This window comes from Octopus sinensis, linkage group LG11, assembly GCF_006345805.1.
Source record: "Octopus sinensis linkage group LG11, ASM634580v1, whole genome shotgun sequence".
NCBI classification, from domain to species: domain Eukaryota; kingdom Metazoa; phylum Mollusca; class Cephalopoda; order Octopoda; family Octopodidae; genus Octopus; species Octopus sinensis.
In genome coordinates this window covers 18,633,081-18,659,845 of record NC_043007.1, presented here as the reverse complement: position 1 = coordinate 18,659,845, position 26,765 = coordinate 18,633,081, and the positions used below count along the sequence as shown (strand labels likewise).

Below are 26,765 nucleotides of genomic sequence, written 5' to 3'. Positions count from 1 at the left end.
CAAAATGCAATATTTATTTCCATAAGTATCCGTGGTTTCTTTTCTCTTTCCGTGTCTTAAATGAATTAATAAAAAAATATATAGATCACTCTGATATATCACATGCATATAAGTGAAATTCATCTTTTATTGCCATCAGCATAGCAGAATTACCATGGAGACCAGCCCAATGGTCTGAATAATGGATGGCAGGAATAAAGTCCAGAGAACATGGATGAGGTGGTGGTATGCTTTTTAACAAGATACCAGTCTTCATATCCCAGAACCTTGAGTAACAGTCTTGGCCCACTGAAATATAAATAAAATCCCATGAGATTATTTACAGATTTTATTTGAAAATTTTTTTTTTTAAATAATAATTTTTTTACATCTTTTTCTCAAGTCTTTCATGACTATGCTCCTAATGAAATATTCTGTTATATATCTTTCTTTTACTTGTTTCAGTCATTTGACTGGAGCCATGCTGGGGCACTGCCTTCAAAGGTTTTATGTCGAATAAACTGACTCCGGTACTTAATTTCGGTCTCTTTTGCCAAACAGCTAGGTCACAGGGATATAAGCAAACCAACGTCCGTTGTCAAACAACTGTGGGGAACAAACACAACACAAAGATACACAGAGACACAAATCATCATTGTTTAACGTCTGCCTTCCATGCTGGCATGGGTGGAACAGCTTGACAGGAGCTGGTCAGGCAGAAGCCTGCACCAGACTTCTCTGGCTATTTTGGCGCCTTTCAAGAATTTGGACCTGGAGATCTCCATTTCCAGCGACTTCGAGGGCCACCTCCCACTGGTGTCGGGTGTCAACGAAGAGCCCTCGACTACAACAAGACGACCAAAGTTTTTTTATTTTTCCCAAGGTCTGGGGTCTCCCGCCCCTAAGCCCTAGACCATCACCTAATCACCCTTACCCGTCTTGTTGCTTAACAACAATGACTGTTTTGGCAGGATTTTTACAGCTGGATGCCCGTCTTAACACTAACCACCCAGCAGAGAGGACTTAGTGCTTTTTACGTGGCACAAGCACAGGTGAGGTCAGTTTTGGTAAGGTTTTTACAGCTGGATGCCCTTCCAAACCCCAACCACTTTACAGTGTGGACTGGATGCTTTTTAAATGGTACCTGCACTGATAGAGTCACCAAGTAACCAGCAAGACACTAATCTTTTGAGGGGGGGGGCATTGGAGGAGGCGATCTTGTGTCAGATGATGAAAGGTTACAGTGAGACAGAAACAGGTGTCTTGTTGTAGAGGAAGTACAAGGTTACCTGGCCAGAGAGAGAGAGAGCTCAGGAGTGAAGTCAGAAACAGGCATGCGACTGCAAAGGAGATACATGGTTACCTGAGGGAAGTGCAAAAGAGAGAGAGTGGGAGACACCAGGATAGAGATGGTAGCAGTGCTGGGCATACTCACAAAGAACAGGGGTCAGAATATAAATGGGATGATCGAGTAAAGGCAGAGAGAGATATACATGGTGACAGGTGCCAGGGCACACCCTTGAGGTTCAAGGGTCATAAGTGGTAGGATATTGCCAAAGAAGCATGATTAGAGAGGGGAGGGGAAGCGAGTGGTGAAAACCTGGGCATATAGAGTGGAGGAGGGCGCTACCGGATAGCAGTGGTGCAGAGAAAAAGGGCCGTGAAAACCTGATTGGGAAGAGAGAGGTAGACATAGTGTATGAAGGAGGAAATGAGAAGTGATGTAGAGATGTAGATTGGTTTGTTGGGGTAGGGTGTGTGAAAAGTTTTCTTGTTACCTGTGGGTGGAACACACAGATTGGGGGCTAGTGGTTAGCAATGATAGAGTGAGACAGGGCCAAGAGCACAGGAGATCTAGTTTGGTTTATTGTGGTAGGGTGTGTGAGAAGTTTTCTTGTTTAAGTTTGGGTGGAAACACAGCACTTCTAGAACTCAGTTTCGCTGACATGGGTGGGTCTTCTCAAGAACTTCATATCGCCAGACATCTCAGTCCTTTGTCATTTCCCCCATGAGGCCCAACATCCTGAGATCAGTTCTTACTACTTCATCCCATGTCTTTCTGAGTCTTCCTCTTCTGTGGGTACCATCCACTTACAGTGACCGGCAATTATTTATGCATCTGTTCCAATTCATATGCATCACATGTCCAAACCAACGTACTCTTCTCTCTTGCATGCTACATTTGACTCCTCTTATGCCCAAATTTTCTCTCAATACATTTGCACTTTGTCTCAGTACCATGGAGTAGAGCTATTCACACACAAGCACCATACAGTCTACCTTTCACTCTGAGAGAGAGTCCTTTTGATGCCAATAGAGGTAATATATATGTGTGTGTGTGTTGGAGGCAGCAAGCTGGCAGAATCATTAGCGCACCGGGCGAAATGCTTAGCGGTATTTTGTCTGTCGTTAAGTTCTGAGTTCAAATTCCACCGAAGTTGACTCTGCCTTTCATCCCTTCGGGGTCGATAAATAAAGTACCAGTTTCACACTGGGGTCAATGTAATCGACTTAATCCCTTTGTCTGTCCTTGTGTGTCCCCTCTATGTTTAGTCCCTTGAGGGCAATAAAGAAATATATATATGTGTGTGTGTGTGTGTATATATATGAGCAGGTGTAGCTGTGTGGTAAGAAACTTGCTTCCCAATCATATGGTGCCAGATTCAGTTGTGACGAAAGCCTTGTGAGAGGGTTTGGTAGACAGAAAGTGAAAGTAGCCTTGTGCACATTTCTTTGAGTCTGTGTTTGTTCCCCACCCCATCACCGCTTGACAATCAGTGCTGGTGTGTTTACATCCCTGTAACTCAGCGGTTCAGCAGAAGCAACCAATAGAATAAGTACCAAACTTAAAAAATAAGTCCTGGGGGTCGATTTCTTCGACTAAAACTTTTCAAAGTGGTGCTCCAGCATGGTTGCAGTCAAATGGCTGAAACAAAATTCTCACAGTGATGATCAATATTTGAACTTCTTAAATTATAGGAATGTACAATCAGGACTGACCGGGGTGGAGTAAGGCTCTAAACAACAACAACAGCAACAGCTCCAGTGGTTGACCTACCCTGTACACTACTCTAAAAACATGCAAATCTTTAAATTTGAATATCGATCTAACTCAAAGAGTAGATATTTAAAAAAAAAAAAATACAAAAATGTGACAAAGCATAAAAAAAAACAAAGTAGAAGAATATAAAGAAACAGTTACCTGCATATAAGAAACGTTCTGAGTGATCAATATGCACAGGAAGGTGACAGTGTTTATTGACATGGCCAGTGTACTCATGTAGGGTACGTTTCTTGCGGAAATCCCATAATTTTATCTGGAGAAAATCGAGAAAAACAAAGACATTTACAAAAGAGAGAAAACCATGAGTTTTATTTTAATGTATCCGAAGGCGCATGGCTCAGTGGTTAAAGCGTTGAGCTTACGATCGTGAGGTTGTGAGTTCGAATCTCGGACCAGGCTGCGTGTTGTGTTCTTGAGCAAGACACTTTATTTCACGTTGCTCCAGTTCACTCAGCTGTAGAAATGAGTTGTGACGTCACAGGTGCCAAGCTGGTATGCATGGGCGACTGCTGGTCTTCCATAAACAGCCTTGCCCAGACTTGTGACTAGGGGGTAACTTTCTAGGTGCAATCCCATGGTCAGTGTCGTTACCGAAGGGGGTCCCAATCCGGAGGGATGAAAACAGAATATATTCCAATGAGATTTGAATTCCCCCAAAACTCCAAAAGAATACTGTTGTACAATTAATTTGACGATCTATAATTTCTTCCACTTAATTACCTTCAACACCATTGTTTTAACATCCACTTTTTCAAGTTTGTATGGGTCAGACAGTTTATTGAGGCAAGTTATCTATGGCCAGATGCCCTTCCTGTTGCCAACCCTTACCTGCTTCCAAGCAAGGCAATGTTTCCCCGTGTCCAGATATGTTTTTGAAGAATATTGGAAATTAACGAAATTCATTTACAACAATCACATACACATACAGGCTTCTTTCAATTTGTGTCTCTGAAATCCACACAAAAGGCTTTGGTTGGCCTTGGGCTATAGTAGAAGACACTTGCCCAAGGTGACATGCCGTGGGACTGAACCTGAAACCATGCAATTTGGAAGCAAACTTCATTACACAGCCACACCCACACCTGCATTACCATAAATTATGGGTCGAATTACAACTAGTTGAAGTAGCTCAGTTGGTCGTGTATTAGACTAAAAGGCTACATATCGTGGTTTTCCAATCATAGAAAACTATGCCAAAACTGACATTGGAACTCAATGCAGCCCTATAGCTCACCAGATACTATCAAACCATCCAACCCATGCCCAGCATAGAAAACAGACATTATATATCAATATCATCCTCATCAATATTTAATAGCTGTTTTCCATGTTGGTGGCATAGAGTGGATGGCCTGACAGGAACTGGCAAGGCCAGGGGCTACACCAAGTACCATCGTCTGTTTTGGCTTGGTTTCTACAGCTGGATGCCCTTCCTAATGCCAACCACTTCACAGTGCATACTAGGTACTTTTTAAATGACACCATCACCAGTATTTTTTACATGGTCTGCAACCATGTGAAGGCTCCTTTTATTTTTTTTGGGGGGGGGGGCTTTACTTGTCGCAGAGCAATGGTAAAAAAGAATCAAGAGTAGGATTAAAGCTCTGGAAGTATGCGAGTCTGAGAAAGAAAGAATTGAGAAGGTGTTGGATAAAACTAAGGCCACAGTCAAATGACTAAAACATGTAAAAAAGTAATCCTGTGACAGACTGGTGTCACATCCAGGGGGATAACATGTGCACCACGGAAAACAGGGAACCGGCTGTATGAGTCTATATGACTTAGAAAGGATCTTTATCCTTTATTCCATCTAATTCATCATCATCATCATTTAGCGTCCGTTTTCCATGCTAGCATGGGTTGGACGATTTGACTGAGGGCTGGCGAACCAGATAGCTGCATCAGGCCCAGTCTGATCTGGCAGTGTTTCTACGGCTGGATGCCCTTCCTAACGCCAACCACTCCGCGATATGTATGAAAATATCTAATCATATAGTATTGTTTTATGAATACAAACCTACAGTAGTGGTGGTGTGTAAATTGAAACGCATATGGGTGAAAGCAGACTTACTTGTCCTTTGAAATCAGCAGCTATCACATGATAACCGTTCTGTAAGGAGTTCAGAGAACATACAGGATTATGTTGCTCCATCACAGCAGCATGCTTGGAAGACTGGATTCTGAGGTCATGGACCAAAATGTCACCTTGACGAGTTCCGTGGACCAGGGTGGAATCAGTCTGGATGAGGAATAAAAGACAAAGGATAAATGCAATCATTAAATTCAAAGTGTAAACCAACAGGTAAATCAAAATAATCTCTAGAAACAGTTTGTCATGCAGAACCATAAATTTAATGGATCACCATCGTCATTCCTCACCAATTAACTGACACATTTTCCAGTTAATCAATAACCCTCTCTCCACAAAAAAAAAAAAAAAAAAAATCAAACTGGCTCTCTGTCAGTTTCAATGACAAGAGTTCCAGTTGATCTGATGAACAAAAACAACCTGCTTGTGAAATTAACATGCAGGTGGCTGAGTACTCCACAGACATGTGTACCCTTGATGTAGTTTTCAGGGAGATCCAACATGACACAGAATGTGACAAGGATGGTCTTGTCCCACTGCATGGCACCTTGGGCAAGTGTCTTCTACTATAACCTCGGGCCGACCGAAGCTTTGTGAGCGGATTTGGTAGATGGAAACTGAAAGAAGCCCATCATATATATATATATATATATATACACACACACACACACATACATGTGTGTATATGTCTGCCCCCCCCCATATCACTTGACAACTGGTGCTGGTGTGTTTACGTCCCTGTGACTTAGTGGTGCGGCAAAAGGGACCAAAAGAATAAGTACTAGGCTTACAAAGAATAAGTCCTAGGGTCGATTTGCTCGACTAAAGGTAGTGATCCAGCATGGCCACAGTCAAATGACTGAAACAAGTAAAAGAATAAGGAAAATTTGCCCAAAATACCTGAAATTTAAACTGGAATAAATAAAAATCTGTCACTGAAGTAACAGTCAATTTTGACATCTTAGATATGTTAGAATATTAATATAGGAGTAGGAGTGGCTGTGTGATAAGTATCTTGCTTACCAACCACATGGTCCCGGTTTCAGTCCCACTGCGTGACACCTTGGGCAAGTGTCTTCTACTATAGCTTCAGGCCGACCAAAGCCTTGTGACTGGATTTGGTAGACGGAAACTGAAAGAAGCCCGTCGTATATATGTATGTATGTGTGTCTATATGTTGTGTATGTGTGTTTGTCTCCTCCAACACTTGACAACGGATGCTGGTGTGTTTAGGTTCCCGTAACTGAGCAGTTCGGCAAAAGAGACCGATAGAATAAGTACTAGGCTTACAAAGAATAAGTCCTTGGGTCGATTTGATTCGACTAAAGGCAGTGCTCCAGCATGACCACAGTCCAATGACTGAAACAAGTAAAAGAATAAAAGAATAACTGTACATGGGAATTACCTGCTGAGCAAATACTTGAGATAAGACGTCACTCATGCGTGAGTTTAATTCCCATTTTTTTTTGGTTTCCACATCCAGGAGATAGGCCGTCTTCTCCGCTCCAACACTGAACTGCTTTGTATTTTGATTCCATGCACATGTCCAAGAAAACGTTTTGCCCAAATTGTAATCAGCTATATAAAAATTTTCTCCGTAACGCGGCTTGAAATTTCGTATTAATGCAAAATTGTCCAAGAGGCCAAATGCACTACTTGTTGTGTAAAGAACCCAACGCTCGTCTGGATTGTCTGAAAATGGGGCCCAACAACTGCTGCTCACTTGTCCCCAAGAATGCAATATTGAGGTTCCAAAGGGGTCAATCTGAAAGACATTAAAATGAACAAAAATTATTTTAGACATTTGTATACATGCAAACATACATACATACACACACGCACATGCATACATACACACACACAAACATGCATACATACACACACACATGCATACATACACACACATATATATATATATATATATATAGGGAGGGTTTACAAAAAAAACAAAAGACGAAGACAGGTGGTGTACAAAACAAACAGATGTATTAGTATAACACTCAGGAATAGAAAAGTCTTTTACGTTTCGAGCCTACGCTCTTCTACACACATATATATATATACACACAATAATTTATTTGAGGGAACATTATTCCTAACTTACAGGGAAAAATTCAATTTAGAAATACTAAATCAAATTTCATAAATTATATATATATATTATATATATATATATATATATAATAGAGCTGCTGTGTGTGTACGTGTATATTCCTTATGCATTCGAAAACTGAGCTGCCAATTTTGACATATGGGATATCAAAAGATTCGGTAATCTTTCAGTTAGGATGTAAACTATATTTTCATTTACATATGTTCTATGTTATCTGAACAACCAGCTATAGTTATTTGAAAGACACTGCTCTACAATGATTTGGTTTCATTAGAAAGAAAAATAGTTTCACACTTTCAATTTGAACTAAAATTACAGTGTTGCATTACAAGAGTGATGTCCTTTATCTCTCTCTCTCTTTCTTTCTCTGTTCCCAATGCATTCTCAAACAGTTCAACCAAATCAATTCAAATTTTACATGGTAATTCTATCAGACCCTGTGAGTGTCAACATGTAATTTGGGGGGGAGGGATTAAAGCAATGCAACATTGGCACTGGTTCCGTATTACGTGTCAAAAGTCAAAGAGTAAAAGAATAAGATCTTTATTGTAATGTGATATCTTGTTTCACTCTTATACTTTTACTTTTAATTCTAACTACCACCACAACGTCACAGTTTGTATATGACTGTGTATCTGTCTGTGAATGTATGTGTGTGAGTCCCTGAGTGCATATATGTCTCATAGGGTGTGTGTATTTCCGTGTTAGGCCCGTTATTAAACATTATATGTGAGGGCTGGTCAGTATCAATATGAAATTTTCCTTTCCTTTCCTTTCCTTTCCTTTTCATTAAAACAATATAACATTTCATATAATTTTTCTATTGTCAACAGGGCATTTTATACAACGACTATGACATCACATTTTCCACGTAAAAGGCACCAACCGATTGTGGCCATTGCCAGCCTCCTCTGGCCCCTGTGCTGGTGGCATGTAAAAAGCACCTACTACACTCATGGAGTGGTTGGCATTAGGAAGGGCATCCAGCTATAGAAACACTGCCAGATCAGACTGGAGCCTGGTGCAGCCTCCTGGCTTCCCAGACCCCAGTCAAACCGTCCAACCCATTCTAGTATGGAAAACGGACCTTAAACGATGATGATGATGATGATGTGTATCTGTCTGTGAGTGTATGTGTGTAAGTATATGAGTGTGTATATGTCTCATAGTGTGAGTGTCTTTCGCATTAGGTACCTTATTAAACACACACACACATCTACACATGCATACACATATGTAATAACTGACATGCGTGAATGTATGTCTCTGTGTGGCTATCTTAGTATATGTATGTGAGTGTATGTCAGGAACATTTTATACCATGACGACGACGTCACATTTTGTATCTGAGTGTATATCTAACTGTGAGCGTATGAGTGTGTATGTGTCTGCGAGTGTGTGTGTGTTTCCATGTTACGTACGTTATTAAACACACACACACACACATCTACACATACATATACATATGTGACTGAAATGCTCGAATGTATATATGTGAGTGCTAGAGGTGAAACTCTTGAAAAAAAAAAACAATGAGATGGCAAGGTCCAAGGTATATATAAAAATACACATTTACTGTTCCATTACCAGTTAATAATTATCACAGCAGTTTAAAAGTATTTACAATTACCTATTTACCCATACATTAAGAAATTTATCCTATATTACTCTTTTACTTGTTTCAGTCATTTGACTGCGGCCATGCTGGAGCACCGCCTATATATATATATATATATATATATATATAATTCTTTGTCCCTCTGTAATAATTATTGTGGCATTTACTGTTAAATTAACAGTTCCTTACATGTGCTTCTATTTCATTCATTTGCTAACATTTTGTTAATTCACACTGCATACAAAATTACAGACATACTATATAGATACCATGCGGGAAGCCATCACACCTTATTTTTTCAATTAATTCATTACTACATATCCTCACGTGACTGCAGAGGTTCAATTTATGTTTCTTATTCTACAGCCACACCAGCAATCCAATGTCAACATTTCAGCAGTTCACTTCCCCGTTGCCGTCTCCCATTACAGCCCATTTCCAGAATGTACCCATTTATGTACATATATGCACATATATGTTACATGGTAGTGAGACATGGGCACTGAATGCAGAGGACATGCATAGGCTGGAGAGGAATGAATGCAGTATGCTCCATTGGATTTGCAACATCAGTGTGCATGGCCAACAAAGCACAACTGTATCAAGAGAAAGGTTAGGTATAAGAGGGATTAAATGTGGTATGCAGGAGAGGAGACTGCATTGGTTTGCACATGTGATGCGTATGAGTGAAGACAGCTGTACACATAAGTGCCTGTGGAAGAAGGAGACCCAGGAAAACATGGGATGAAGTACTGAGGACTGATCTTAGGATGTTGGGGCTCATGGAAGAAATGAAAATGGAGCAAGATGTTTGGCAATATGAGGTCCTAAAGAAGACCTGTCCACAAAACTGAGTACTAAAAGAGTTGTGTCCCACCCACATGTAACAACACAGTTTTCATCTTCTCTACCCTAAGAAATCAAACTACAATTCATCTTCTAACTGTATCTTTCTCTCCCTCACATTTCCTCTTCATAAACTATGATTGCTTTCCAATCCCCTTTCTTGCCATCACTCCTTGCTCACTGTATCGCTGCTCTCCACACCCTATTTTTCTAACCAGGTTCTACGCTCATATTCTTGTTACTTGTAAGGATACCCCAGCATTACACCATCTCTCTTCTGCTCTCTCTTACACATTTACTGTTTCTTACTCTCTCTCTCTCCTTCTCCTCTGACTAGGTAACCAAATATTACTTTTACATCAGCACACTCGTTTCTGGCCTCTTGTACCTCTCTCCCACTCTCTATCTTTTCTCTCTCTCTCTCTCACCAGGTAACCATGTACCTCCTCTATAGCAAGACACCTATTTCTCTGTTACATTCTAACCTTTCATCATTTGATACTGGATCACCCTCTCTAAATCCCACTCTGTTGTGGAAAGACACCTGCTACCATCTCTCTGTCACATTGTCACGCTCTAAACTTTCATCCTCTGACACAAGTTCCTCTCCTCAAATGCCCTGCTTCTCTTGTAATTCCTTGTCTTGTGAGTTACTCGGTTACCCTACCAGTGCTGGTGCCAAGTTAAAAGCATCCAGTCCACACTGTAATGTGGTTTGCATTTGGAAGGGCATCCAGCTGTAAAAAATCATGCCAAAATTAACTTCGCCTGTGCTAGTACCATGTAAAATGTACTGAGCCCACTCTGTGGAGTGGTTGGTGTTAGGAAGGGTATCTAGTCATAAAATTCCTGACAAAACAAACACAGTAGCTTAGGGTAGTTTTTCTACCAAGCCAGTTCCTGTCAACCGTCCTACCCATGCATGCATGGAAGATGGATGTTAAGGGAAGGAAGGAAAGAAAGAAGGGAGATAGGAAGGGTATGTGTGTGTGTATATATGTATGTATATAATTTCTTCAATCAGTTCTCTCTCTCTAGCTACTACACTTTCAGAGCAACTACCTCCCTTGCTAACTATGTCTCCTAGATAACAAAAGCTATGAACTACTTATAGTGAACCATCTGAGCATTTAAGAGACTTAATTTCTGATGTGCTAATACAAACTGCTCCAAACCATCTACCACATATGAAGATTACATTTTTGAATAGTCTGCCAGTGACTCCACAACATCTTTTGTATGTATACAAATTAAATAAAATAAATTTAAAGGAAAATTTAGAGAATGAGCAATTTAGTCTGTAAGTCTAACATTTATGTTAGAAAGACAAAAGAAAATATCTCTTCAAGTATATGAGCGGGTGTTGGAGAGTTCCTGGCTCTGGGTAAAAGAAAATACAGGAGGATCAGTTAATTATGATTTTATTCAACATATTCCCCTCTCAGATTCACACACTTATTGCAGTGGTCCTTCAGTTTTTCTAAGCCCTGTAAAAAGAACTCAGAAGGTTGGGCTTCCAACTAGGCCTTTTGTGATACCCTTAAAGCCAGGAACTTTTCAGTACCACCACCACCCCTTATATACTTTTCTATACTCTTTTACTCTTTTACTTGTTTCAGTCATTTGACTGCGGCCATGCTGGAGCACCGCCTTTAGTTGAGCAAATCGACACCGGGACTTAATCTTTGTAAGCCCAGTACTTATTCTATTAGTCTCTTTTGCCGAACCGCTAAGTGATGGGGACGTAAACACACCAACATCGATTGTCAAGCAATGCTAGGGGGGACAAACACAGACACACACACACACATATATATATATATATACACATATATACGACAGGCTTCTTTCAGTTTCCATCTATCAAATCCACTCACAAGGCTTTGGTTGGCCCGAGGCTATAGCAGAAGACACTTGCCCAAGATGCCACGCAGTGGGACAGAACCCGGAACCATGTGGTTGGTTAGCAAGCTACTTACCACACAGCCACTCCTGCGCCTACTTTTCTATGTTTATTAAAATTCAGATGATTTTCTTCTTTTTGGATCTTGTAAGAATGGCCCTTTCTTTAGTGTAGAAGCATAAGTAGGCTTCATTATATCGAAGAATAAAAGTCAATAAGAAAATATGTAGCTAATTCAGAATGACAGCATGGAACAAAAATAACAAAGAATGAAAATAAAAGAGCATCAAAAAAAGCAAAATAGAACAAATACAGAGAATATTTAGAATATACCTCAATAGGAATAGTGTTGTTATCTTTAGTTGGTGTCCGTCTTTTAATGTGAATCAGTTGTAGACGTTGTTTAAGGAACTTTTGCACTGTCCAAGAGCCAACAATGTCATCACATAAAGGGCTCACTAAAAGCTGCAAGCAATGTTTTAACTGTTCGTAAGGACCGAATTCACTAGGAAATACTTTCTCGTGCCAGAAAGGTTTCAAGCCTGCAATATTTTTTCTTAGCTGGAAAATACCCATTTGTGTGTTGTTTATAGAACCTACTTTCATTTGTTCCAGCCACAGAGTAATATTGTTCTTGAAGTGGGAAACTTTAGGCAAAGAGCAAGAGCTGTCTCGCATTTTGATCAAATCCTTCTGACGTTTTTCCTCAGTCTCTTTCGCAATAATTTTTGCCTTAGTAAAAACATTTAGATTGTTGTGTCCAGGAATAATCTTGAAATATTTCTCCTGTTCTGTGTCATAGTAATATCCTGCAAGTTGTAGGATTCTGTTAAGGATCAATACAGGGGAAATGCAAAGAACAAAACTTAAAAATTGAGTGCTTATTGAGAAATTCAAAGAGTAAAGCATTGTCAATCAATAATTGCAATAGTTTAGTGAAAATTACTATGTGTGTGCTATAAACAACCTCCATGAATCTCTGTAACAAGTGGGTATTAAACAAACACGAATAAAGTAGAGCAGTGGTTCCCAAATTTTTTAGAGTCGCGACCCACTTAACTCTACTGAGTAAAAACATTAATGAAATTCACAAATTTATTTCAGATTACATCTTTAGTGAGGCCTGTGAGAAGGATGAGCCTGTTTCTTGCTACGCTCAATAATAGAATTAACATCAGGTTCAATGCGTGATAGTTTCAGGCGTAAAGAATTTGAGAGCTGCAGAGTAAATACTAACACTAATACAAAACCTTGAAGTAGCAACTGTTATTGGCTCGATCAGTGTTATACTTCGCCTAGTTAAAGTTCTCTATAAATAGGTAAAAACAGACCTTTCCTTTTTACGATTACGTACGAATAAATAACTTGAGAAAATGACAGCCTCTGATTTGTTAAGTTCGTGAAAAAGCCTACTGCTAGATATAAAACAACAAGTCTGGTATTGAAAACATAAGTCTTGAACTATCTCAATAGACAGCAGTTAATCAAAGCTAATGCGTAATTTTATAACTTTTTGCGACTCACTAAGATTCCATTCGCGACCCACAGATGGGTCGCGACTCATAGTTTGGGAACCACTGAAGTAGAGAATATGAGTGATCAGTATGGTCTATTTAAAGATAAGAAATAAAGAACTTGTATTGGTTAAATCTAAAAGAATTCACAACATTCTTTAAGTGACTGACTTAATAATGGGACATAATTAAGTCCTGGCAAGAAGTGCCATGTAAATTATATTACTATAAACACATGAAGGAATTAACTGAATAATAAACAGTATGCTTTCTCAAATAATAATGGATGGTTTCCAATTTTGATATATGGCCAGCAATTTGGGGGAAGGGGTAAGTTGATTACACTGACCCCAGGGCTCAACAGTTACTAATTTTATTGATTCTGATGGGATTTGAACCCAGAACGTAAAGACAGACAAAAATACCACTAAGCATTTTGTTCAGTGTGCTAATGATTCTACCAGAACAACAATAATGATCATATTAATGATTTCAAATTTTGGTACAAGGTCAGCAGTTTTCTGGGGAGGGGTTAAGTCAATTACATCGACCCTAGTGCTCAACTGGTACTTATTTCATTGGCCCTGAAAGGCAAATTCGACCGTAGCAGAATTTGAACTCAAAACATAAAGCATTTTACCTGGCATGCTAAGGCATGCCGCCTTAATAATATTTTCTACTAAAGGCATAAAGCCTAAAATTTTGAGGGAGGAGACAGACGATTACATCGACCCCACCCCGCACAGTTTCACTCGCACTTAACTTATCGACCCCGAAAGAATGAAAAGCAAAGTCATCCTCGGCGGAATTTGAACTCAGAACGTAGCGACGAGCGAAATAGCGTTAAGCATTCCGCCTGGCGTGCTAACGATTCTGCCAGCTCGCCGTCTTATTAATAATAATAACTTACAAGTTAGATCTTGCTCTCTATTGTCAAAAAAGCTAACTCCATAGCAAAATAGGACAAGAATTAAAGTATTATGAAGGGTCCATATAAAGTCCCATCCCAACAGTTGGTATTGTTCTGGATCTTTGAAAAAAAACCATCCATTATTCTTGTAAATCAACTTCAAAAGAACTAAAACAATTCGGATAACAATAAGAGTGGATAATGTTTATATCGATAGAATGATTAAGATACTTCAAATAATGACTAAAGCAAGATAATTGTTCTCAATCTTCCAAGTTAAAAACCACGAACATTATCAAGGAAGCCTCCTCATGATCATTAAAAAAATAGTAGCCTTATGTACCTCAAATTAGACGATAGAGTATTAAAAGTGGGAAGAGAACGTTGGTCAGTGTGTTTCTAGATATTTCTTTCAAAGACATTGTCAAATACAAAATTGGAAAAACAACTTTTCCGAAGAATTACACATCGAAAATACAAGCAAAAGAGAAGTAAAGATTTCCTAAACATATCTAAACGAGAAACACTGAAATTTTCTTGACAAAAAATAAAATAAATAATAATAATAATATAAATAATATAATTAAGCATGCTTAATTATCTTCAACAACTCACATTTCCTGGACTACAACAGAAGTCGAAAATAATGAACACATTTTTTGACAGATTGTCGGAAATTAGTGAATCGTACAAGTGAAATTAATTATTTGGCATTCTTTCGATATTCGTATCAGCATTTATAACACTTATCTCAAAAGAATGCCAATTATTTTCGGAATTGTAAAGATTTAAAGAGAACATACTGAAAAAGGATATCGAGTTCTTTATGTTCATTTGATTTGGGGGCCGAACCATAAGATGTCGAAGGAACTTCGTCCGTGTGATTTCTTTCGGTGAAGTCGTCTTTCGTTTTGTTGTTGAAATAGGATTTCCAATGCTTTTTATTTGGAGGAAATTTTCGTTTCCTTCCTTTCGAGAAGTATTTACACGACATTTCAGGGTCTATCGATGGACTGTTCTTCGGTTTCTTACTGAGCTTACTGCCAAACTTCTGTGAATGTATAGCAGGGGTGACTGGTGTGCTTGCCGTGTCGTTATGCGGAGTGGATTTGGAAGTTGAGGGACTTGGCGAGAAAGTAGAGGCACGCTGGCCAGAAGAAGCATTGTCATAACTTACTGACATGGTCGCAGAAGAAGGATATTCATTTTCCTTTTTCCCCCACTTTCCCTTTTTCCTTCCTCGAAAATCAGTCATATTCAAAACACCAATATATAATTAAACTTTACCCAAGTTTTAATTATATTGATGTCTTGCTGAAAAAAAAAGCGTCCCCCATTATCCGAGGCTTTCACTTTTCTTCTTTCCCAAACTAAAGAGCTTCGCAACACCGGAAGAATTAATCCGTTTCCTTTTCAATAAAATATGTCCTAAATTATTTCCTTTATATTTAATCCATCCACTTGCTATTAATCCACATGCAGCACTTTACACTTTTATTCACTAACTATTTGTGTATATTTACACACACATATGTATGTGTATAAATAAATATATGTCTTTATAATAAAACTTTCAATCGAATATTTATGGGATACTAATTTTGTATTACACCGGCTGACAACACGCGTGTCGCTAACATCTAAAATATTAAGTAAGTTAATTTATCTCAAAATTTTCCAATTAAATGTTTATTTGTAATTAATTCTTACTTTCTTCATTTTTGATGATTAGATCAATAATATTTTAACGGTCTTATATATTTTTATTTGCATTGAAAAAGTAATTGAATCGTAAATCGGAGAGATTTTATGGTTTTCTGTAATATCTGATTCTAACATTTGTGTAAATATTGCTGTGCTTTTAAATAACTATACATCTTATGATTGTATTATGATTTAGAATTCACTGGAGAAAGGTCAGGCTCATCGATTATATTTGTAATCACTATTTGTTGCTTTATGAAAATGTTTTGCGACATCAAGAAGAACATATCGCACATGTTAAGACAACTCATACTAAGCTAGTGTGTATGCCTTTACTCAGTTACTCGATCTGCTAGAAATAGAAGCTAAATATCTCACAGTTACACCCTACTGATTTAATGCAGGCAGTACACAGTTTTAGATGTACCGTGTTTGAAAAAAAAAGTTTGGATCTTTTCGGTTTGAACGGCAGTTTTTAACATAATTCCTAGGTAACTAATAAATTTTAAACTTCGTATACTGGTAGAATGTGTTTATAAAACATCTTTTTCTCTTGGCTTTATTGAGAAAATTCTATAGTTTGTTAGATATTTGTTGTTTTTTTTCTTCAATTTCTGCAATTTCAACAAATCAATGACGTCTATTGAGGTGAAAACAGTCTGTGCCGTATGAATATGTCCCTCGTTTAAGAAACAGATTGGGTTTATTTACATTTTTGAAGAAAAAAAGATACCCTTCCCCCCACCCCTAACCCTAAAACAGATTGAAATGCAATAGATCGATACTAGGGTCATAATTATGGGTGACAATTTCATATGACACTGCAAGAAAAAACTGCCGTTCAAACCGAAAAGATCCATAAGTTTAGGCATTCTTTCGATATAACTCGACAAAATCAAGACATTTCACTCCGGGTATTTCCGTGGGTTGTGGAGTAAAGATATAACGAAATTATGCCAGCAATGTCTCATTTTAAACTTGAAGAAAAAAAGCCTTGCATATTTGTTCTTACCTGCTTCATGTGTTTATGTAAAATCCGCAAATTTCCAAGCAGAAAACAGAATCAAACTGTCGTTTGCTTCCACGGAAATACCCAAAGTGAAGTGTTTTGATTTTGTCCAAGTTATATCGAAAGAATGCCAAAGTTTATTACGACTGGAAAATTAATCATAGGTTTGATCAAGACCACCATGGAGCTTCACAGCAAATACATACATACAAATATATACATATAGGCACAGGAGTGGGTGTGTGGTATGTAGCTTGCTAACCAACCACATGGTTCCGGGTTCAGTCCCACTGCGAGGCATCTTGGGCAAGTGTCTTCTGCTATAGCCCTGGGCCGACCAATGCCTTGTGAGTGGATTTGGTAGACGGAAACTGAAAGAAGCCTGTCGTATATATGTATGTGTGTTTGTGTGTCTGTTTGTCCCCCTAGCATTGCTTGACAACCGATGCTGGTGTGTTTACGTCCCCGTCACTTAGCGGTTCGGCAAAAGAGACCGATATAATAAGTACTGGGCTTACCAAGAATAAGTCCCGGGGTCGATTTGCTCGACTAAAGGCGGTGCTCCAGCATGGCCGCAGTCAAGTGACTGAAACAAGTAAAAGAGTATACATTTATGTGTGTATGGAAAGAGAGATTGCAATGGTTCAATAGATCTTATATATATTAACTGAAGGTGGTCAGAATCTAGATAAATACTATTTGTATAGTAAATAGTATTCATCCATATTCTGACTACATTCTTTATAACTTGCAATACTAAGTAAAAAACACCCACTACACTCGCGGAGTGGTTGGCGTTAGGAAGGGCATCCAGCCGTAGAAACACTGCCAAATCTGACTGGGCCTGATGAAGCCTTCCGGCTTCACAGACCCCAGTTAAACCATCCAACACATGCTAGCATGGAAAACGGACGCTAAATGATGATGATGACTAAGGACCTAAAGAGGCCCCTTTAACTGAAGTAAGATAGTAGAGACGGGGTGTAATGATTTTAGGTTGGATGGTGGAACTTGGTAAAGTGTAAAGAAAAGAACAGATTGATAGGTGTGAGTGGGTGGTAGAGGATAGTGTAACAAAGTGGATATTATTGGGGGGAGAGATAGATGGGACGGAAAACAGAGAAGGGATTAGTGGGAAAGTTGGGGATAGAGTTAAGGGTGACGGGGAGGGTTGTGTATTAGCAAGAACACCAAACTCCAAGAATCTGCATTTGCTCATAAATATATTTGTTTTACAGGAATGGTTAAAAGAAAGCAGACCAAAAGCACAGAAGTGGAAGCTGACAGTAGTGAAGATGAAGTAAAATCTGGTATTTACTTTACAATTACTTTTTTGCTAAAAACTAAAAAAAATTTTCTGCATAATTCTTCAGTTTTATGTATGGGTTGGGTTTAGAAACACAAAAGCTTTGGTAAGATATAGTTGAATGATAAACACTTTTGTAAAAGCATAAACTACATAGAAATTGTCTTTTGTTAGATTTAATCTTTTTGGTTGAAAATTTTAAGAATAGTTTAAATTTTCTGTTTTTTCATTTAAAAAAGAAAAAAACACGATTTTCCATGACTTTTGCCAGTACCGCCTAACTGGCCCTCATGCAGGTGGCACGTAAAAGCACCCACTACACTCTCGGAGTAGTTGGTGTTAGGAAGGGCATCCAGCTGTAGAAACTCTGCCAAATCAAGATCGGAGCCTGGTGTAGCCATCTAGTTCGCCAGTCCTCAGTCAAATCGTCCAACCCATGCTAGCATGGAAAGCGGACGTTAAACGACACTAATGATAATGATGAATAATTTGACTACCATGTAGTAACATGGTAGTAACATGGATATAAACGCAGAGGAATAATTACAGAAAACTGTTAGAAGTGCAGGCTAGATTCCCAACCACATGGCACCTTGAGTGTCTGGGAATGTTATGAACACCACAACTTCCGATATATCCATCCCCTCCCTATAAATACAAAGCTTAGTACCTTTCCAAAAAAACGAAAAATCTCTATTCATGTTTAGATAAGGAGATACATTCTTTTATTTCTTCCTTGGCAGAGATAGAATATGTGTTTAGTGAAAGTGATGGAGAAGAAGCAAGTGATGAAGATTCTGAAGCTGAAGAGGAGAAAGTTGTAAAAAAGAAAAAGAAGGCATCAAAGGAAAGTTTTGATGAGGAATCTAATTCAAACGAAGAGGAAATTTCTCCAAGTAAAAAGAAGAAGAAGAAGACAAAAACAAAGAAAACTGTTTCCAAAACACAAAAGGATGCGGATGGTGGTGGTGGTGAGGAGGAGGAGGAGGAGGATGAAATTGTTGGTTTTGCAGATGCTATTTCAAGAATTTTAGAAAGGACTCAGATTCCTGTTGGCAAGAAACATACAATTCTTGCTAAAGGTAAAACAGACAAAGAAATTCAGAAACATAAACTCGAAAGATTGTTGGAAACAAATCCAGAAGCAGTCAAAGAGGAAATTCCAGATTCTAAGGATCATAGAGAAAAACTGAAAGAGGTTTGTCATGCGATTTTTATTTTCTTGTTTTTTTTTTATTTATCTTCTTTCTTGTCGTGATTCCATATATAATTGAGTAAGATATTTATTAGATATATGTAGCTCTGCCTTAAGAAGTTTGCTTCCCAACCATGTGGTATCAGGTTCCGTCCTCCTGAACAAGTGTCTTCTGCTACAGCCCTGGGCCCACCAAAGCCTTGTGAGTGAATTTGGTTGATGGAAACTGTAAGGAACCTGTTGGATATATGTAAAAATATACTATGCGTTTGTGTATACCAGTGTTTCTCAACCTTTTTACCCTTGCATAACCCTTAAAATAAATTACATGTCTCAAGGAACCCCTGCACAAAAAATTATGTCATATTTTTCCATCATAGTTCATGTGGTTGATATCATGGATATATATATTTACCTGCAGGCATACCTCACCCTACGTCATTAATTGGTCCAGGAGACACAACTTAAGTCAAATTAACTTGTCTCTAGGTTAAACTGACAATAACCATTCCCAGTTCTGTACTTTATTTATAGTGGAGGCGCAATGGCCCAGTGGTTAGGGCAGCGGACTCGCGGTCATAGGATCGCGGTTTCGATTCCCAGACCGGGCGTTGTGAGTGTTTATTGAGCGAAAACACCTAAAAGCTCCACGAGGCTCCAGCAGGGGATGGTGGTGATCCCTGCTGTTCTCTTTCACCACAACTTTCTCTCACTCTTACTTCCTGTTTCTGTTGTACCTGTATTTCAAAGGGCCGGCCTTCTCGCTCTCTGTGTCACGCTGAATATCCCCGAGAACTACGTTAAGGGTACACGTGTCTCTGGAGTGCTCAGCCACTTACACGTTAATTTCACGAGCAGGTTGTTCTGTTGATTCAGATCAACCGGAACCCTCATCGTCGTAACCGACGGAGTGCTTCCATACCATACTTTATTTATAAATGCATTTTCAATAATACATGGTTAATAAAAACCATGTGTGCTAAAATCTTGTCCTTATTATGTATAATTGTCGATACAGTTGTCTGGCTCATCCCAAAAGATTGTGCAATTGTTACCACTTTTTCACCTTTTTCATGACGTTTTATCGTAGCCAGTTTATCTTCCGGTATATTATAAGCATGATGCTTAGTACTTTCAATATGAATTTTCTTGGGAGCCATGAGAGCAAAAAAATAAAGTCACAAATGAATGAGAATAAGAAATTAGCTGATAAACAGACGTAAACAAATCTGAATTCAAAACAACTGCGGGAATCAGGAGTGGCAACGATGTCTAAGAGTGGATATTGGAACTACAGTGCAATATCAGCTCTGAAAAACCAATAAATGGTATTTCTTGTTGGTTTTATTTTTTCTCTTCCCCTTTAATTCATTTTGCTGTTTTTTCTCTTTCTTTTTTTCTTATCCAGAGGAAAATGAAACTTCTTTTAGCCAGAACAAAGCCTAATGTCCTTGAGATAAATAAAGAACGCAAATTGAAAGCCGTAGCTACACAGTAAGATTTGTTTTTCTCTTTTGTACTTCATTGTATGCCTGAAGGGGAAAGTTCATAAGTGAACAGTCACAAGCACAGATGTAGTTGTGTGGTTAAGAAGCATGCTTCCCAACCATTTGGTCTTGGGTTCAGTCCCACTACATGGCACCTTGGACAAGTGTCTTCTACTTTAGCCTCAGGCTACCCAAAGCTTTGTGAGTGGATCAGGAAGACAGAAACTGAAAGAAGCCTGTCATGTATATGTATGTGTGTGTGTATATATATATCGGTGGCACGTAAAAGTACCCACTACACTCTCGGAGTGGTTGGCGTTAGGAAGGGCATCCAGCTGTAGAAACTCTGCCAGATCAAGACTGGAGTCTGGTGCAGCCATCTGGTTCGACAGCCCTCAGTCAAATCGTCCAACCCATGCTAGCATGGAAAGCGGACGTTAAACGATGATGATATGGTTCTGGGTTCAGTCCCATTGTACAGCATCTTGAGCAAGAGTCTTCTGTAGTCTCGGGATGACCAATGCCTTGTGAGTAGATTTGGTAGACGGAAACTGAAAGTAGTTTGTTGTGTATATATGTGTGTGTGAGTGTCTGTGCTTGTCCCTCACCGCCACTTGACAACCATTTCAATAAAAGAAACTAATAGTATAAGTACCAGCTTAGACAAAAAAAAAATGTACTGGTGTCAATTTCTTTGACTAAGTTTCCACAAGTGGTGCCCCAGCATGGCTGCAGTCTGATGACTGAAAGAAGTAAAAGATAAAGTTACATCATCATCATCATTGTTTAACGTCCGTTTTCCATGCTAGCATGGGTTTGACAGTTCGACCGGAGTCTGGGAAGCCATGGAGGCTGCACCAGGCTCCAGTCTGATCTGGCAGTGTTTCTACAGCTGGATGCCCTTCCTAACGCCAACCACTCGGTGAGTGTAGTGGGTGCTTTATACGTGCCACCGGCATGGAAGCCAGTCAAGGTGGCACTGGCATCGACCACGTATGGATGGTGCTTTTTACGTGCCACCGACACAGGTGCCAAGGGAGGCTGGCGACGACCACGATTGGTTGGTGGTTTTTACGTGCCACCGACACGGAAGCGTGTGTATGTAATATATATATATATATATATATAATCAAAATAAGTTACGGGATATCAATAGGTGATGCAGTACGACTGTTTCAAGTGGCTCCATTTAATTGAACAGTGCAATCATTACATCAATTTAAATGCAGGGCTATCTTCAGCTGCATAAATAAATAGAATTTTTTTAATCAGTTGGACGCATTAATATAAGTTTACTCAAATTCTCTAATAGAGTAAGAAGAGGGAGAAAGTCCAGATGAATGTGGAAGGCTGTAGAGCAGTGATCCTCAACCCCTTTGATTCCTATTTTACTCAGGTGGACCCTTCCAGCCATTCGATGTTTAAAAAATAAACCTATTATATTTTTATAATTAACTATTATTAGGAATTTTATAAAAATACTGTGAAAATATTTTATATATTGTAGAAATATAAGCAATTTATTGCACATAAATTTTAACTATAAAATCTTATATGGGCCCCTAAGGGTCATATGGAACCCCACTTGAGAACCACTGATGTAGAGGAAGGAGAAAACCAAAAGGATGTGGTTGGAGGTGATGAAAGAGGTTCTGGGACCGAGAGGTTTTGGGGTAGAGGGATCTAAAGGATAAGATAAAATGGAGAAAGAAGACCATCATAAAGTTCTCAACGCTAACTTCTGCTTTAGCATGGAAAACGGTCTTAACCCTTTCGTTACTATATTTCTGACCAAAATACACCCCTCATGAGTTTCAATTAAATTCTAAAATAATCATGACTCTAGGCTTGTTTCATTAAATAACTGTAACTTTTTTACTTATCAACATATTAATGTGATATTTGGAACATAATTAAAGAAAGGGTTCTTAATCAATTCTATTGCATAACTTTTGTCTCAGAGTGACTTTAATTACAGGTAAATCCAGGAAAATTGAGCAAAAGGTAAAAATTTTAAAATTTTGTTTAAACATCACCATAGAAAATGAATCATCAGCTAATATTCAAATGGGTATGCAACAAAATTTTGATAAAGAAGAATTGTGCACATCACTAGATCATCAGTTGAATTTAATGCACAACAGGTGTACCATAAAGGTGGAATAAAGTGAAATACTGGAATCCACCGCAAGTTTGACCGAACTAAAGAAATCGGTCAAAAAATAATATACGGCCCTGGTTATGGTATGGAAGTGATAAATTCCAGACCACATCGTTCTCTAGGCCATGCTGACTAACATTATTTTCCCTGTATAAAAACTAAATCCACACAGTACCCAGTATTTGCTTCACAAATTTTCCGAAATTTGATCCCTGATTTTGTGTTTGTTTACATTTTGCATAAGTTTGTTTCCGCATCGATCGCTTCAAACAATAACTTCCAGACTGCATCATACCCTAAACCATGCTGACTAACATTAGTTTCCCTGTGTAAAAACTAAATCCACAACAGTACCCAGTATTTGCTTCACAAATTTTCCAATTCGGAATCAATGCTTGATAACATGAGACTCCAATCCATTTTCAAAGTTGAAGAAAAATCGATGCCGAAAAAAATGTGGAAAAAAATCACCCAAAATTCAGGGAATTAAAATTACACGTCGATCGTTGTACAAAACTGTAGATGAACTGTTTACGAAGTATAATCACGTGTTTTCACAAATGTACTAAAGAGATTTGCTCTGATATTCTCATTTAAATATGAATAGGTAAATTCGGGCGGCTTTGGTCACATTAACCAAAATTTTTTTCGGGTGGCTTTGGGCGATTTGGTAACGAAAGGGTTAAAACGTTTGTTGCTATTGTTGTATTAGCTCTGTTATCCAACATTTTGTCACTTTCTCTCTCTCTTTATATATATATACTAGCAGTATCGCCCGGCATTGCTTGGGTTTGTTTCGACCCTTTAGAATTGGAAATTTTTAAAAGTAAAAATTTTGCATTATGTAACTTGTTATTCTCTTTAAATGAACATTTTTCTGGTTGAAATACACTGAAAAATGGTGACACAGCAGTCAAAAAATCGTAAAAAATAAGGATTTTCATAGAAAAAGAACAACTTTTTGATGTAAATAATTTTTGGTGTTAACATGGTCCGATTTGAATTTTTTCCTTCTACGGAAGGAAGAGCAAGCCTTCTTCTATCATACTCTCAATTTTGGTCAACTTGCACTGCAGGGTCTCGGAGGAGATAGTGTTAGTTGAAGGCTACCAAACCTGCCATACACAGACAACTTCAGCTTTATATATATAGAGATATACATATTTATTTATTCTTTTCAGAGGTATTGTCCAGCTATTCAATGCTGTACAGGAACAACAGAAACTGAATGAGGAGAACGAAAATACCATAAACACAACTGAGTGGAAAAAACAGAAAATCTCTGAGAACACAGAGCAGATGTCATTCTTTCACCTGCTTCAAAACATGCCGAAAGTTAATTTGTCATCTCAACCAGACGACACAATTAAAGTAAGTAATTCAGTAACTTGGCTCTTAATTGACTACTTCCTCCTACTCATTCCACTGCTTACTTAGTCATATGATCTATTAGTTATCCCACCTCCTCCTCTAGTCATGTTATCCATTAGTTATGTCTTGTGTTCCTCAATTACCGTAAATCCTCGAGTATAATCCGCAATTTTTTCCCAAAATTTAAAGGTCAAAATCCCTAGTGTGTACTATATACGAGGTTAAAAATGAAAATTATTTTCTAAGCAATGTCCGAGTCTCTATTTGCTGTCCGGCAATGTTTATTCAGACGCATTTTGTGATGTCGGTCGCGAAAATACCTTAAGCTAAGCCTGAAAGCAATGAAGTCATAAAAGAATCATCCATAACTTACAATAAGCAACATTTATTAAATGTTATTGTTGTTATTATTGTTATTTCTTTATTTTCTGCAAACAAAATGCACAAAAAAGCTACACGTTTGCATTATGTTATATATACAATAATAATAAAGGACGTTGCCATATACATTTTTACAAACCAAGGACGTTATATAGACCTCCTTGACTCAAGTTAGAGAAGTGGTGCGTATTATACACAAGGTTTAGATTTTTCAGAGGTACAGCTCCCTAAAAATCCCCTGCGTATTATAGTCAAGGGCGGACTATACTCGAAGATTTACAGTATATCTTCCATTGGTCATTTCTCTTCTCCCTTGTGTTACCTAGTCATGTTATCGTCCATTAGTTATGTCTTTTGTTCATGAGTATTGTCTTGTCCCCCACTTGTGTTATCCATTAGTTATGTTATGTTTGCATGTGTGTGTGTATGTTATTTTAAATAGATTGATTTGGCCCTATACAACATAAAGTTTTGTAGACTCACCTGAGCACAAGCTAAATTCTTGTGATGAGGCTATGGAACTTTAATATGCTTGGAGCTGAATCAAACTATTTTACACCAACCACCGCTTTCATCATCATCATCATTGTTTAACGTCCGCTTTCCATGCTGACATGGGTTGGACGATTTGACTGAGGACTGGCGAACCAGATGGCTGCACTAGGCTCCAATCTGATCTGGCAGAGTTTCTACAGCTGGATGCCCTTCCTAACGCCAACCACTCTGAGAGTGTAGGGGGCGCTTTTATGTGCCACCGGCATGAGAGACAGTCAGGCAGTACTGGCAACGGCCACGCTCAAATGTTTTTACGTGTCACCTGCACAGAAGCCAGTCCAGCGGCACTGGCAACGCCCTCGCTTAAATGTTGTTTTTCACGTACCACCGGCACAAGTGCCAGTAAGGCGATGCTGATAAATGAGAATTGGGTCCTTAGATCCATGAGGCCTACAGGCAAATCAATACATTGGGCCCTATAGTAGCTATTTATTGACAGCAAGTCACAGCATACATAGATCAGAATTGGTCCCCTGAACCCATGAGACTCCCATGCAACTGCTCTGTCTGCTTATGCCTTAACACTTTGGCATTTAAACTGGCCTTATCCAACTAAAATATTTTACCTGCTTTATGCTCACACTGGCCAAATCGAGACCCTTATACCTACCCTACAATATCATTCTAAAAATAAACTACTACTCATAGGCGTAGGAGTGGCTTTGTGGTAAGTAGCTTGCTTACCAACCACATGGTTCTGGGTTCAGTCCCACTGCGTGGTACCTTCTACTATAGCCTCGGGCCGACCAAAGCCTTGTGAGTGAATTTGGTAGATGGAAAATGAAAGAAGCCTGTCGTATATATATATATATATATATATATATAGATAGATAGATATATATGTATGTGTGTGTGTATATGTTTGTATGTCTGTGTTTGTCCCCCCAACATCGCTTAACAACCAATGCTGGTGTGTTTACGTCCCCATAACAGTTTGTTCCATGCTTCAACAACTCTTAGCATGCTGTTTTCCGACTTTGTAAACATGTCCACGGGTGTTAGACAGGTGGAGTTTGAAAAGGTGTTCAGAGTTATTGTTTGTAAGATGGTTGCTGCATTGGTTCTGTCCACATGTGTTGTTGTTGTTGTTGTGTTGATTGTGTTTGCCTTGAGTTAATTTACTTGCACAATAAATATTCACCATATCTATCTACTTCAGCCTGAACCTGAGAAAAAGATTTGGAATTTTCTGAAAGATGACTTCATACTCGACAGCACCAAAATGAAAGATTGGGACAAAAAAGAGAGTGTATAGTTTTAAATAAATTGTTCAAACAGTATCTTCGTGTTACTTGATGTTTTGAAGTTTGTACCATCATCATCATCATTCTTGTTATTTCATTATTAAAAGCCAGGAGTGGCTGTGCTAGTAAGTAGCTTACTTACCAACCACATGGTTCTCGGTTCAGTTCCACTGCGTGGCACCTTGGGCAAGTGTCTTCTGCTTTAGCCTCATGCCGACCAAAGCCTTGTGAGTGGATTTGGTAGACAGAAACTGAAAGAAGCCAGTCATATGTATATATATGTATATGTTTGTGTGTCTGTGTTTGTCCCCCCAAC

At 38.6% G+C, this 26,765-nt stretch overlaps 2 protein-coding genes across 2 annotated transcripts; one reads left to right on the top strand and one right to left on the bottom strand.

The window, feature by feature from the left end:
• LOC115217363 (DDB1- and CUL4-associated factor 4) lies at nt 1–15,437 on the bottom strand. The gene is made up of 6 exons (XM_029787032.2): nt 14,853–15,437; nt 11,946–12,430; nt 6,538–6,897; nt 5,115–5,282; nt 3,182–3,296; nt 1–288 (listed from the first exon to the last, which is right to left on the bottom strand). The coding sequence occupies exons 1-6, from the start codon at nt 15,289–15,291 to the stop codon at nt 86–88; spliced, it is 1,770 nt and encodes a 589-aa protein (XP_029642892.1). The 5' UTR covers nt 15,292–15,437; the 3' UTR covers nt 1–85.
• Nucleotides 15,438–15,553: 116 nt separating this feature from the next.
• On the top strand, nt 15,554–26,485 carry LOC115217362 (RRP15-like protein). Its single transcript, XM_029787030.2, has 6 exons — nt 15,554–15,688; nt 17,988–18,059; nt 18,799–19,253; nt 20,659–20,744; nt 24,080–24,269; nt 26,365–26,485. Exons 2-6 carry the CDS (start codon nt 17,990–17,992, stop codon nt 26,458–26,460), a joined length of 897 nt encoding a protein of 298 aa, XP_029642890.1. The 5' UTR covers nt 15,554–15,688; nt 17,988–17,989; the 3' UTR covers nt 26,461–26,485.
• The last annotated feature ends 280 nt before the right edge of the window (nt 26,486–26,765 follow it).

Coding starts and splice junctions, on each gene's coding strand:
- LOC115217362 (XM_029787030.2), top strand. CDS start 17,990: ATGGTTAAAAGAAAGCAGACCAAAAGCACAGAAGTGGAAGCTGACAGT. Junction 18,060..18,798: donor TGAAGATGAAGTAAAATCTG/GTATTTACTTTA, acceptor CTTCCTTGGCAG/AGATAGAATATGTGTTTAGT. Junction 19,254..20,658: donor ATAGAGAAAAACTGAAAGAG/GTTTGTCATGCG, acceptor TTTCTTATCCAG/AGGAAAATGAAACTTCTTTT.
- LOC115217363 (XM_029787032.2), bottom strand. CDS start 15,291: ATGACTGATTTTCGAGGAAGGAAAAAGGGAAAGTGGGGGAAAAAGGAA. Junction 6,898..11,945: donor ACAACACTATTCCTATTGAG/GTATATTCTAAA, acceptor AATGTCTTTCAG/ATTGACCCCTTTGGAACCTC. Junction 289..3,181: donor AGAACGTTTCTTATATGCAG/GTAACTGTTTCT, acceptor TTTATATTTCAG/TGGGCCAAGACTGTTACTCA.